Genomic DNA, 14419 nt, shown 5'->3' on the forward strand with positions numbered 1-14419 from the left:
ACTATAGTGTTACTATATAATTATTGTTTTATAGTTAAACAATTTCTGAAACAAAATTGAAAAAAATAAAATAGTTTTATGATAACCGATAAGCATAATTTTTTATCACTATTTCTCAAAATTTAAATATAGATACAGATATAGATAGATAGCTAGATGATCACTGATGAATATGGTCCATGCAATATCACATGAACCAAGCTAGTCAATAATGAAATTATCATTGTCAAAATATCATTAGCTATTTTAGAGTAATTAATTGAGAAATTTCATTATTAAAAATACAGGTTCTTTATTGATATCCGTGGTTCCCTGAAGAACCTTTAACATCCATGGATATTTTTCATTGGACAAAACAGTTTTTTTTATTATTATTATTGTGGAAAAAAGGTTCTTTCAAAAAATGTTCTTCTCACTATGAAAAAACATGGTTCTAGTAAAAAGCTTATTCTATGGCATCACTGCAGAAGCCTTCTTTTGGAACCTTTATTTCGGAGTATAATATTATTAATAAATTGCTCACCAGAAGAAGTGTTGAAGCACAGTTTAAAAATGGTAATAGATTTGAATTAATTGATGCGTCTGCATCTGCTAAGAAATAACCAATAACAGAGAAGCCAATGGCTTTTTTTTTGCCATTTTTTTGTATATTTTTGAAAATATATTTTAAATATGTTTTTAAATATTAAGCATAAATGTAAAAAAAAAACACTAAATAAAATACAATATTTAAAAAAAAAACATTTAGAAATATATTTTGGTAAATGAAGGTTGAAACTAACTATTTCAAAAATATATTTCATTGAGCATCACTGTTTGCAAGATATGTTTAGGATATATTTCAAATGTATTTTGGCCACAAAAAAATTGATATTTTCTGCCATATGTGGTGTAGATCAAGGTAAACTTATTGATCTTTGTAGCTTAAGTGTGATATCATGATTGCTTTAATATTTACAACCCGAATTCTAGAAATGTTGGGACGTTTTTTAAATTTGAATAAAATGAAAACTAAACGAATTTTAAATCACATGAGCCAATATTTTATTCACAATAGAACATATAGATAGCATAACAAATGTTTAAACTGATAAATTGTACAATTTTATGCACAAAATGATCTCATTTCAAATTTGATGCATGCTACAGGTCTCAAAATAGTTGGGACGGGGGCATGTTTACCATGGTGTAGCATCTCCTCTTTTCAAAACAGTTTGAAGACGTCTGGGCATCGAGGTTATGAGTTTCTGGAGTTTTAGTGTTGGAATTTGGTCCCATTCTTGCCTGATATATGTTTCCAGCTGCTGAAGAGTTTGTGGTTGTCTTTGATGTATTTTTAGTTTAATGATGCACCAAATGTTCTCTATAGGTGAAAGATTTGGACTGCAGGCAGACTCTTCTACTACAAAGACATGCTGTTGTAATAGCTGCAGTATGTGGTTTTGCATCATCCTGCTGAAATACACGAGGCCTTCCCTGAAATAGACGTCGTCTGGAGGGGAGCATATGTTGCTCTAAAACATTTATATACCTTTCAGCATTCATAGTGCCTTCCAAAACATGCAAGCTGCCCATACCCTATGCACTTATGCAGCCCCATACCATCAGAGATGCTGGCTTTTGAACTGAACGCTGATAACACGCTGGAAGGTCTCCCTCCTCTATAGCCCGGAGGACACGCCGTCCGTGATTTCCAACAAGAATGTCAAGTTTGGACTCGTCTGACCATAGAACACTTTTCCACTTTGAAACAGTCCATTTTAAATGAGCCTTGGCCCACAGGACACGGCGGCGCTTCTGGACCATGTTCACATATGCTTCCTTTTTGCATGATAGAGCTTTAGTTAGCATCTATAGATGGCACGGTGGATTGTGTTTACCGACAGTGGTTTCTGGAAGTATTCCTGGGCCCATTTAGTAATGTCAATGAAAGAATCATGCTGATGAGTGCTGCAGTGTTGTCTGAGGGCCCGACGACCATGGGCATCCAACAAAGTCTTCGGCCTTGTTCCTTACGCACAGAGATTTCTCCAGTTTCTCTAAAATCTTTTGATGATGTTATGCACTGTAGATGATGAGATTTGCAAAGCCTTTGCAATTTGATGGTGAGGAACGTTGTTTTTAAAGTATTCCACAATCTTTTTACGCACTCTTTCACAGATTGGAGAGCCTCTGCCCATCTTTACTTCTGAGAGTCTCTGCCTCTCTAAGACCCTTTTATAGCTAATCAACCTGTAGCAGGCATCAAATTTGAAATGAGCTCATTTATTGGATAAAAGTGTAAAATTTCTCAGTTTAAACATTTGTTATGTTCTATTGTGAATAAAATATTGGATCATGTGATTTGAAAGTCTTTTAGTTTTCATTTTATTTAAATTTAAAAAACACCCCAACATTTCCGGAATTCGGGCTGTATGATTTCTATCACTGTGTAAACCGTTAACCAACATTGCTTTAAGCAATGACCATCTAGTGACCTTGTTCACTCATGTGCTTCTCACACCTCTCATCTTATCTAAGGAGGTGTTGAGGTGACACCAGCCTTCACACTACAGCTCATGGCCATTCTGCTCACTTTCTGCTCCAACACACATGCCCAGGTCAAGACACGGAGCCAGGGTGGCCATTCCCACATCAGCACCTACATACTCTTGACCTGGATGCTGACCTCAGATGTACACACTCCAGCACCCTTTGTTTCAATAGTTTTTTTGTCACACAAAGCCATGAAAGTTTTTGTGACCACTATTTGAGGTCAAAGAGATAGTTTAGATAAAGAACACAATCAACAGAGTTTTCAGGATTAGGTTGTGTTCTTGAGTGATAGGGTGCTAAGCCATAGCCTAGATAAGGAAAAATAAATGCTGATTAATTAGTGTTTAGCAATAGAATGCAATTAATTGGTGATACAGGGGCAGACCGTGGTTCTCAAATGGAAGGTTACAGGTCTGATCTAAGGGGAATAATTAGCTAGAAAAAAGTTTTAAATACATTTAAAATATATAAAGGTGCAATATATTGTGTTTAATTAATATTATAAATTAATACTTTTTCAGAAAATGTGCATTACATCGATCAAAACTGACTGTAAAGACGTATAAAATATTACAATAGATCTCTATTTCACATAAATGCTGTTCTTTTGAGCTTTCTATTAATCAAAGAATCTTGAAACAAATGAATTCAGGTTTCCTCAAAAATATGAATCAGCACAACTGTTTTCAACATTGACAATAATAAGAAACATTTCTTGAGCACCAAATCCAAAAGATTTCTAAAGGATCATGTGTCACTGAAGACTAAAAAAAACTATCTATCTATCTATCTATCTATCTATCTATCTATCTATCTATCTATCTATCTATCTATCTATCTATCTATCTATCTATCTATCTATCTATCTATCTATCTATCTATCTATCTATCTATCTATCTATCTATCTATCCCTAAAGGGCAGAGAAAAACTTTCCTATGCATATTATGTTAACATCAAAGGAAATAACTTATGAAAGATTAAATACGATAAGTAAGGCAAAACCAGTGAATAACCACTAAAAAAATAGCATAATCATGAACTCACGTTTGGTGAATTTGATTAAAATTTGGTGGATTTTTCGGAGTTTTGTGATTTGAAGCTTCATCCAGTGTCTATAGCACAAACAGTGTAGAGTTTATGAATTTCTCAATTAGAGGTTTGTTCAGTATACTGAGTTTTGTGGTGATCATATATAAATAAATATACAACATCTGATAAATGTAAATGAGATCATGGTAGGGTCAATGTGTGTCTAGAGATGAAGCGTGCAGGTGCTGGTGTGGGAACCTGGTACATGTCAGTATGGAAAGAACAGAGGAGAAGTGAGGGTGAGAGAAGTGTGTCTATGAAGGTGTGAGGACTGGTGTCATCCACACACACCTCCACAAATGAGTTCAACAGTGATGTGGTGAGAACAACAAGGTGATGGGATGGGACATCTCTGAAAACTGGCTTGCTGTATGACATGGATTGATGTTCGATATCTTATAAAAAAGACTTTTCATTTCAGCTACACTCTCTCATTTCCTGTGCAACTTTAGAAAAAGTCATCTTAAGTCATTTTTGATTCATTTTACCAGATTTTTTCAGTTTCCCCCCGATATTTATATCTAGTTTCCTCCTACCAACGCAGTTTATAAAATAGCATACTATAACTCATTATTTCAGTGTGTTTAACTCTAGCTTCAGGTCGTACGAGTCAAAGTAGGTGTTGATTAGGGAATAAACATTCAGACTCAGACTATCCTGCATTGTGTGTATCTCCACACCTCTGAGCTCATTTGTGGAGGTGTGTGTGGATGGCACCTCAGTAGACACACTCCTCTCACCCTCTCTGCTGTCGCTCTGGACTGGCACCTCATCCTCCGGGTCCAAACACAGTATCACCATTCCCACTACAGCACCTACACATCCCACCCCTGACCTGAGAGACCTCACTGTGACCCAGTGTAAATATCAGTCTTATTTCATCGATCATTAATCATTTTAATAACATTTAGCAAATTTGAATAATATTATTAAAAAGTTATTTGATTTGATTTATAGATTATATATATATATTTTAAAATAACTATAAAATTAGTATCAATAGTTTATTTTACTTTTAGTGCGATTTGGTACCTACAACCTGAAAACATTATAAATTAAAGCTACAAATTATAATGTTCAGAGTAATTTTGGTCGCATAAGTGGACAAACATGTCCTTGTCACATGAATCTATTGTTGGGTCACGGTTAACCCTTCCAGTAAATGGCTGGATTATTGGTATAATCTCATTACAGTGAGGTGATTTAACTGCGATTGAGTCAAGGGTTCGGCTGAAACCGGCTCAAACTATATCTGTACACACACACACACACACACACACACGCACTATTCTGTGATGTGATATTTCTGCAAAAGGACACACTTTTTGTTGACTTGATGAAATGTCTATCCAGGTACGTCTATGTTTGTTACACTGCAATTTCTGCATATTAATAAGTAATTGTTTGTTGTCTATTACATACAAATGATTTTAGAGCAAATCAGACAAAATGAATCAAACTCTTCTTTACAGCAATGTCCTTCTATGTGGCACATAGTTGGTCTATGACTTTGACTTACACTTTTAATAAATTACACAATAATGGTAGGTATTCATTTATATATATATATATATATATATATATATATATATAATACTATTGTGCTGTAAGCTTTTTTCGTTAAGTTAAATGCTAGTGTTTATTTTTTATGCAACAGTTAGGCTAGTTCCGGTCATTGAATTTGATTGGTCGTCAGCAGCATAGACATATAAAATATTTATTATGATTATGGTCAGCAGAGCCGTTGACGTGTTTGTCTTTTTAACGGCTTTGTGTGGTTTTTGTGTACTTTGATCGAGTCATTGAATCATTCCGAATCAAATGATTCGTTTGATTCAGCAGCACTGCTAGCCGGTTCTTTCTGCTGTGGCTGGTTTTCAAATATTTTCGTTGGTGGAGAAAAATAGACGACATATCTGGCAATATTGGGATTAAAATGTTAGTTACTCAATATCGGCTAACTGTTACTTGTTTATTAGCCTACATAATTGTATAAAAGCAATATCACTAACTAGCAACTAGCCTAGTCGTTTGATAGATGTATGTTTAATACATACAATATAATATATATAGCCAATAATGAAAATGCGTCGTTGTAGTATAACATTTAAATGTTATAAATCACAAAATATCTAATAGAGTCATTTTTACACTTCTGAAAAAAACAAATAACACTTGATTACTCACTGTGATTGATGCTGTCCTTTCCCACAGTGGCCTTGTTTTTGGGATGAACACAGAAAAGGTCATTTTTGGGGTGAGCAACGAGTAAATCTTTAACTTTTCTTTTCTAGAGGTGCCTATGTGTACATGGACAGGGGCAGCTCCTAATATCTACAGAGCAACAGAGATGGTAGGAGCACAATTAGAAGGACTGGGAACACAAGAACAACTGGAAACATATGTAGTGTGAGTACACTTGCCCCTCTTATTTTCTTGTGAAAATAATATGCTTAAATTTGAACTGAATGTAAATTAGCTAATGTAGTTTGTTAAATGTTAAACTTTTTTGACATAAGTAGGACTAAAGTACACCTTTATACATAATTTTATAATTTATTTTCTTTGAAATATGGTTAACGTGTACTGCCGAATCTATTGATAAGAGTTTATAGTAAACTAAAATGTACTTTAATGTAATTTCTGTTGAAATTGGTGTGTTATGGATTCAAATATATTTGTAAGTAAACATTTGTAATGATGTTGCAATTCGGTGCATTTAAAATGTATTAACTTTAAATGTATCGAATAACACACTTCATTTTAAATTATAATAAAGTACTTTACAAGCATTCTAGTAGTTAACACATCAAAATAAGTGTACTTCTTTAATACATGATAAATCATAATTTAAAATGTACTTAAAGTAAAACTTTTAAATTTGACATGATTACAAAGTGCACTTCCTAAAAGTGTACTTAAGTGTGTTGACAAATGTCATGAAAGTGTTCTCTCTTTAAGTAAACCTAAGTGGCATTTTATTCATTAATATGTTATCTGTAAGCACAGTTAAAAAAATAAAATAAAACAATACTATTAATATACTTTTAACACTACAAGTGCACATTCATTACAATTTAAGCACACTTTTTTTCACAAATGGACTTCTTCAGCTGAGAAAAATAGATTTATTTAGCTAACGTGTGTATTATTTTCCTTTACAGTAATCAACCAGAAGTTTTTTTACAGTGGGCGACATGGCGATAGCAGCGCTGGAGTTGATGGGTTTCTTTTTTGGCCTCTTTGGCATGCTTGGGACCTTTGTAGCCACTCTTCTGCCATATTGGGCAACGTCTGCACACGTTGGTCCCAACATCGTGACGGCGGTAGTCAGCATGAAAGGTCTATGGATGGAGTGTGTGTATCAGAGCACCGGAGTCTTCCAGTGTGAGACCTACAACACTCTTCTGGGGCTCACTACTGATCTACAAGCAGCCAGAGCCATGATGGTCATCTCCTCCATCTTTTCCGTCATGGCCTGCGCGGTATCCACTGTTGGCATGCAGTGCACCGTCTGCATGGATGGCTCTTCAGACAAGAGCAAGGTGGCTGGGGTAGGTGGTTCCCTTTTCCTCCTGGCAGGGCTCTTGTCGTTGATCCCTGTGTCTTGGAAGACCCATGAGGTGGTGCAGACCTTCTACATGCAGAACATGCCAGCCAGTCTAAAGTTTGAGATAGGTGACTGCCTATATGTGGGCTTGGCTTCTTCGCTTTTGTCCATGCTAGGTGGAGGGCTGTTGAGTGCATCCTGTTGTGACAATTTGGATGGTAGCAGAGAAACCAGACACCATTACCCCTACCCTGACCGCACCGGACAGCGTGGACCGTCCCATTTGATGCCCTACCATCCAGCCACGCTACATTCAACCACAAACCCCAACCTTGCCAACAAGAACCAGACCCTTAACAGCCATACAAGCACTAGTACCCACTCCACTATGCCAGCTCAGGATTCCAGGAAATCGGCTCGGCTTAACACAGCGGCCGGGTATGACGTCACCGGCTACGTTTGAGGATTTGTATTAGTTGTTCTGTACCATTTTTCCTAAAAGCACACAAGTGATTAATACTTGGACTGTTGAAAGACTCTTATAATAGGCGGGATGCTGGATTAAGGGTCAAGAGGAATGGATACACTGCCAGAGAAAGAGCAAATGTGTTTGATTGAATAGGATATGAGTTGCTTTTAGTTTCTTTTGCCAACAGACATTGCTGTTCTTCTTTTGTCTTTTCAGCTGCCCTCTCATAAAGCACTGTGTCAGTTAACCTTGTTAATTGCACTTAAAAATTTGAACTGTTTTTGTATTCTCATGTAGTATTTTGCATTGTTATTGTTTTTTATGACTGTTTTATTAACATTGTTTTAATTAGTTAATTACAGTAATCTTTATTCTTTATCTTTGGCCCCAAACTCTTTCCATAAAGCTCTTCTATTTTTTATTCTACTCAGCAGACACAGTAAACATCTCTCAATAGGCTGGTCAGAGGCCAACAGCTAAAAATCTTTTATGTTCCTCTTCCTTCCTCAGAAGCACCATCATAAATACACTATATTGCCAAAAGTATTGGGTCACCCCCTTCTAATGAAAATGTTTAACTACTTTAGTAATTTCTATGAGAACAAATCTTAATGTTTAAGCATATAATGATATTCTAAGGAATTATGTGCTTCTAATTTTATAGCAACAGTTTGGACAGGACCCTTTTCTATTCTAACATGACAGTACCTCTGTGTATAAGGCACGGTTCAAAAAGACATGATTGATTCAGTCAGTGTGGAAGAACTTGACTGGTCTACAGAAAGCCAAGTCCTGATCCCAGCTGAACACCTCTGGTGTGACTTTATATGCAGACCTGGAGCCAAAAACTCATCACCAAACACCAATGACTTGTACATTAGGGTACTGTCATTTTAGACACGTCCAAAACTGTTGCAACAGAGATGGAAATACAATTTTTAAATACATGAATTATGTTTCCATCTTTGTTGCCACTGTTTTCTTAGTGCCTTTTTCATTTCTAAAGAAGGGGGTGTCTCAACACCTTTGTCCTTATAGTGTCTATACAAGTCATTTGTGTTTGGTGATGAGTTTTTGGCTCAAGGTCTGCATTTAAAGTCACACCAGAGGAGTTCAGCTGGGATCAAGACATGGCTTTCTGCAGACCAGTCAAGTTCTTCCACACTGACTGAATCAATCATGTCTTTTTGAACCGTGCCTTATACACAGAGGCACTGTCATGTTAGAATAGAAAAGGGTCCTGTCCAAACTGTTGCTATAAAATTAGAAGCACATAATTCCTTAGAATATCATTATATGCTTAAACATTAAGATTTGTACTCATAGAAATTACTAAAGTAGTCAAACCTGTTCATTAGAAGGCGGTGACCCAATTAGTTTGGCAATATAGTGTATGTGATGATCTGGGTAATTATCCAAGCACCTGTACTGTATATTTTATAGTAAAAAAGTAGAAGGATGTGTTTTGAACAAGAGGACAGAGACTTCTGGTATACTTTGTAGTCCAAGAAAATTATGCTGGGCCCCAGCAGGAGTTTTCAAACCGGGGTCCAGGGACCCGCTAGGGGGCTGCGAGTGAATGTGAAAAACAGTGTACATTTAAGTAAAATAAATACATTTTAAAATGGCAAATAAATACTACAGTACTTAAAAGTTAAGAATATATTAAAAATATAACTGAAAAATATTTCCTAAGTAGTAGCTAATAATTAGTAAGATCTTAAATACTGCATTTACAATGATTTTTGTTATTTTACATTAATTCCAGCATGTAACATAGAATAAAAGCTCTTTATTTTTTTCATCTAATGTGCATCATGATGCAAAATAGGGAGAGGGAAAGAGGGAACTGCGATATGAACCAACCGTTTAGAGTATGAAATGGAGTTGGGGATGTGTTTTATGAATGTAGGTGCTGGCAGTGATTTAACTATCCTATTTGACTAAGAATAAAGAAAAGAATAGAGTGCATTATTAATGATTTAATGAGTCTTATGTAAATTTGCACATCTGTAGGGTGGGCTGAGCTTGTGATTCAATGGCGGCCCCTGCTCAAGTATTTGTTGTTCTAATGAAAGAGACACAAAAAAGAAAGTGCAAATGGGTCATTTTTTTTCACTTAGAATCCCAAAATGTCCTGCGCTGGCAACCACATTCAAAACGTGTAATTATGTTTATGTTGAGGTGACCTTATCATTTAAACAAATGATTTACAGTGAAGGCACTTGAACGTATAGACAAGCAAACAGCAGAGCTAGTGTACAGTCTTGCTGTGCTGCTGCTGGTGATTGTAGAATCATCCTGGAATGTCCTTTAGAATAATAATGTTTTATTAATATTTTTTTAGACATACATTCATAGCTCAGGACATGATGTCAGTAATGGAGAAATAGTGACAGCTGGTGGTGAACAAGCATTTCTTGAAATGCTTGTTTTGGGAACAGTCTGTCAAAAATTCTCAACGTGATTTTATTTCCAAATAAATAGCATATGAAATTAATCATTTACAATATTATTTACAAATAAATAAGAGCCTATCAAATGCATCTAGGCAGGTTTCTCGTTGCAGGATATTTTGTTCTTTTGTACTGAAGGGGTGTTGGGATGTACAGGGGGTCCATCAGTCTGTGCATCCGTTTCTTTACTTCTCTCTCTGCCAAACTCAATGATCAGTGGCTTTTCAAGCAGCTTGTAGCCATTTAACAAGTCTAGAGCTGCCTGGGCACTTTTGACGTCTGTGAAACACACAAAGGAAGTTAATCCAGATGTTATATAACAGTGGCAAAAAGAGGTTCACTTTCTGTATTTCCCTCCCAATTGTCCGGACAATACTTTTTTGAGAATAGTTAGAAATTACTATCTAGGCAGCAGTAGTACTTAGCAAAAGAAAAAGTCATATGTATGACAGAAAATAACTGTTGCATTCTCGTTTTAGCAAACATCTATTTAGCTGCTCATTGTGTTTCTGCAACTGTTAAAATGATGTCCTGTGGTCCAGTTGGAACCAAGCCAGGGCCTGCAGTCCACTATTTGAGGACCCGTGTTATATTATATAACATGCTGCAAATTGAATTTAAGCCCTATATGCTGGCTTGTTATGGGGGGGTAATGATGCACAACTTTTGTCAAATCTTTCTCTTACCAGAGAATGTAATGAAAGCTTGGCCCTTGAGTCGGCCAGTCAGCAAGCGGTACAGAATGGGCTGTGTGTCGTCTTTCTGAAACCTTGAAAAGAGAGCAACCAGCTGAGCCAGTGATGCCCGTGGACTCACGTTCTTTATGCACAGGACCTACACACACACAAGAGGGAGAGAGAAATGTTGTAGTCTGATGTCTAGAAATATCTTTGCATATATGACCATTCAAAAATTGGGATCAATAAGATATATTTTTTAAAGAAATTAATAATATTCTTATTTTACAAGGATGATCAATTGATCAAAAGTGACAGTAAAGATTTCCTTTTCAAACAAATGCTGCTCGTTAAAGAATTTTAAAGACACAAAAATATTAGGCAGTACAACTGTTTCAATACTGATAATAAGAAATGTTTCTTGAGCACCAAATCAGCATATTAGACTGATTTCTGAAGGATCATGTGACACTGAGGCCTGGAGTAATGCAGCTGACAATTCAGCTTTGCCATCACAGGATTGTAATAATATTTCACAATATATACTAATAATTTTTTTTTTACTTTTCAAAAAGGGCAATAATAAACTTAATTAAAAAATCTTATCGACCCCAAACATTTGAAGAGTAGTGTATATAATATGGCATAACATGATATAATACAAACCAATCTCTATTTGTTGTATTATACAGATATCATACTAATGTGTTATTTCTTTCGTAGACATTTTGTAACATTTCTAAAGCAGTTATGTTACTGTTATCCACACTTACATTAGATGGCGTTCCTCTCTGGTAGTTCTTATATCGTGGAATATTCCGTATGCTCTCTACAGTCTCCCGATTGTTCTTTATCTCTTCATCTGAAATTTCCTCTATCCTTCCACTTACAGTAACAGGCCCATCATGGCTTTGGGCAGAAGATGCACTTAGAGTGGCAATGGACTGGCTTAATGTCACTTTCATAAGTCTAATGCTTTTTTCTTGAGACTGAGGTTGGTTGACAGTGTCAGACACGGGGCTTGGTTCTGTGCATATGTGTTTGTCTTGGGTTGGGCTGGAATCATGGACTGTGTGAGTTTGTGATTGGACTGGTTTAGAGCTTGGCGATTCACACTGGATATTAGTGACAATTTTGGGTTGCAGCAAACGCTCTGAAATATCAGCAACATTTTTGTTCTGGTCTTCAAGAAAGTCTTTATAGAAATGGTCCATTGAGCTTGCGGATGTCGCCGCCTGCTGGCTGACTGGTGACTCTTCCTCTGTGGATAGAAGATAGAGCAAGGTTTCATACAGCAACAGTCAAAAAGTGACTAAAATACTACTTAGTATTACTGTATTCTGTTAACCTCTATGGTAAAGGGCAGTGAGGAAGCTGCAGCGGTCACTGCCTTGAAAAAGGGCCTTTTCGATTTCCATCTCCCTACGGGAAAGTGGCCGACTGCTTGAGAAACGCTGTGGTCTGGACAGCAGCTCCGCATGTGCTGCCATTTTATCCCGGATGGCCTGCAGACGCTCATTCTTCACCTCAGGTGCCACACAAACACCTCTGCCCTGAGAAAATTATGAATTGGGTCACATTGCATTGAGTGACTAACCTCCTTTAGATTTCTTACAATTCAGAATCTCACCATTTAGAACATGTCATGCTAAACTTGATCAAAATTAAGATCAGACCTTCCAAGAGCTTTCTGATTGATCCCTGCATCTCCATAGCTCTATCTCAGCATCTGTAAGACCCAGCTCTCTCAAAGCGGCCAGTTCCTGATCCCCGTCCTGCAAAGCCTGGAACTGGGACAGACTCCTCACACCAGCTGCCTGTTCCCCAAAAGGCTTGTATACTGCTGCTGGAGCAAAGCATTTCTTCTTTGCGACACACCTATAACAAATTAATATGAAAATGTGTAATGGAGGTAAATAAATAGGCACAATAAACAATAAAAAAAAATCAAATAAACTAATAAACAAATATTGACCAATTTATGTTCTAAAAAACATAACTCGGTAAAATAACCAACAGAGACCATCCAAACCAACTTATACATTGTGCGCCAGATTAAAAATTAATTGAAAATCTATTAAAATTCTTAGTAATATTTAACTTACTGGTCAATGTTTACATCTGTATCTAGTTGCTGCAGCAGCAGATTGTGCAGTTGTCTTTGGCCCTCTGTCTCTTGTTCTTCAGGGATGGGCACATCATCACAGGCATGACGAGTAATACTGAAAAAAACAAAAAACATTTCTGTCAACTGTTTTTCCCCTTTTCATTCCAGATACAATTAACTTTAAATTCTTCCCACCCCAAATGCTTTCAGATTTTTGTAAATTTTAGTATTTTTTCTTCAACCAGCATAAATTAAAGACAGTAAATCCATGTCACTATCATGATTTGTAAATATAATTAAAGTGATATATTTTAATAAAATTTTTAGCATTTCTTTGCACTCCTGTGTTCATGAGGTATAGTAAACGATCAGCTGAAAATTAACATGTCGAATTGCTTTATTTTTCCATTTTAAAAATTCATTTTTTATGTTAAAATGTAAAAGAAATTTGTGAAGCGAAGTGTTTGTTTTATTTGCTGGAAATGGTTGCAATTTAATTTTTAATTTCCATTTTTTCCCTATTTGCAGTTTAATGGTCCTACATATATTTTACAGTCTCTCAAAACAAAACAATCAATAAAAAACAATGCACACACACATATATGTGACCCTGGATCACAAAACCAGTCATAAGTAGCACAAGTATATTTGTAGAAACAGCCAAAGATACACTATATGGGTCAAAATTGTCCATTTGTCTTTTATGCCAAAAATCATTAAGATATTAAGTAAAGATCATGTTCCATGAAGATATTTTGTAAATTTCCTACTGTAAATATATCAAAACTTAATTTTTTATAAGTATTATACATTGCTAAGAACTTCATTTGGACAAATTTAAAGGTGATTTTCTCAATATTTTGATTTTCTTTCCAGATTGTCAAATAGTTATATCTCAGCCAAATATTGTCCTATCCAAACAAACCGTACATCAATGGAAAGCTTATTTATTCCGCTTTCAGATGATGTATAAATCTCAATTTCAAAAAATTGACCCTTACGACTGGTTTTGTGGTCCAGGGTCACATATATCAAATATGTTTTTCCCCTAAGCAAGCAATTTATCATTAAACTACTAACTTACGTACATGTAGAAATTAGAAACCGGTAGACCGTAACAACATTGCGAAAATCAACTCTATCGCAATCGGCTAACAGTTAGCTAGTGATAAAACTAGATTTAGCACGAGAGATATCGGCTCGTATCATATGCCACTGAAGGAATAAGTCTTTCCATGCCAAAATGCGGTCATAGTTTAGTATGCAGTAGTATTTTATTTTATTATTTGCAGTAGTAATAAGTATTTTCAGATCCGAATCAAACATTAAAACATAAAAAAACCTCAATCCTCCCTTACCGCTTCATGTTTACATTATGACCACACTTCCTGTTTCAACAGGAAGGACGCTTCTTGGGAGCTGTAGTTTAAATCAATAGACAAGTTAGGCATCTCACTGCTATGCAATTAGCAAATATCAGTAATTTAAGACGGTAGAGTATCACGACAAACAAATATAAATGATAAAATCATAC

The 14419-nt window shown here is 35.8% G+C and overlaps 2 protein-coding genes across 4 annotated transcripts; one reads left to right on the plus strand and one right to left on the minus strand.

The window, feature by feature from the left end:
• The first annotated feature begins 4716 nt into the window (after positions 1-4716).
• On the plus strand, positions 4717-8069 carry LOC306862323 (claudin-14-like). 3 transcript variants are annotated; one of them, XM_079405072.1, is made up of 3 exons: positions 4717-4979; positions 5921-6035; positions 6791-8069. In XM_079405072.1, the coding sequence occupies exon 3, from the start codon at positions 6824-6826 to the stop codon at positions 7637-7639; it is 816 nt and encodes a 271-aa protein (XP_079261198.1). In that variant the 5' UTR covers positions 4717-4979; positions 5921-6035; positions 6791-6823; the 3' UTR covers positions 7640-8069. The 3 variants fall into 3 exon arrangements, with proteins under 3 accessions (XP_079261198.1, XP_079261200.1, XP_079261199.1); XM_079405074.1 differs by lacking the exon at positions 4717-4979 and adding an exon at positions 5095-5170; XM_079405073.1 differs by lacking the exon at positions 4717-4979 and adding an exon at positions 5286-5564.
• Positions 8070-9418: 1349 nt separating this feature from the next.
• On the minus strand, positions 9419-14304 carry LOC306862222 (RNA-binding protein 41-like). Its single transcript, XM_079404955.1, has 7 exons — positions 14244-14304; positions 12884-13000; positions 12455-12656; positions 12127-12331; positions 11552-12039; positions 10788-10935; positions 9419-10380 (listed from the first exon to the last, which is right to left on the minus strand). Exons 1-7 carry the CDS (start codon positions 14249-14251, stop codon positions 10193-10195), a joined length of 1356 nt encoding a protein of 451 aa, XP_079261081.1. The 5' UTR covers positions 14252-14304; the 3' UTR covers positions 9419-10192.
• Positions 14305-14419: the final 115 nt, after the last annotated feature.

This window comes from Barbus barbus (assembly GCF_936440315.1).
Source record: "Barbus barbus genome assembly, chromosome: 43".
NCBI lineage: Eukaryota > Metazoa > Chordata > Actinopteri > Cypriniformes > Cyprinidae > Barbus > Barbus barbus.

Bases quoted from the DNA above. Each gene is read 5' to 3' on its own strand.
- LOC306862323 (XM_079405072.1), top strand. From the start codon at position 6,824: ATGGCGATAGCAGCGCTGGAGTTGATGGGTTTCTTTTTTGGCCTCTTT.
- LOC306862222 (XM_079404955.1), bottom strand. The intron at 10,936-11,551 runs GTAAGTGTGGAT...GTGTGTGTGTAG, and splicing joins AGAGAGGAACGCCATCTAAT to GTCCTGTGCATAAAGAACGT. The intron at 10,381-10,787 runs GTAAGAGAAAGA...TGTGTTTCACAG, and splicing joins AGCTTTCATTACATTCTCTG to ACGTCAAAAGTGCCCAGGCA.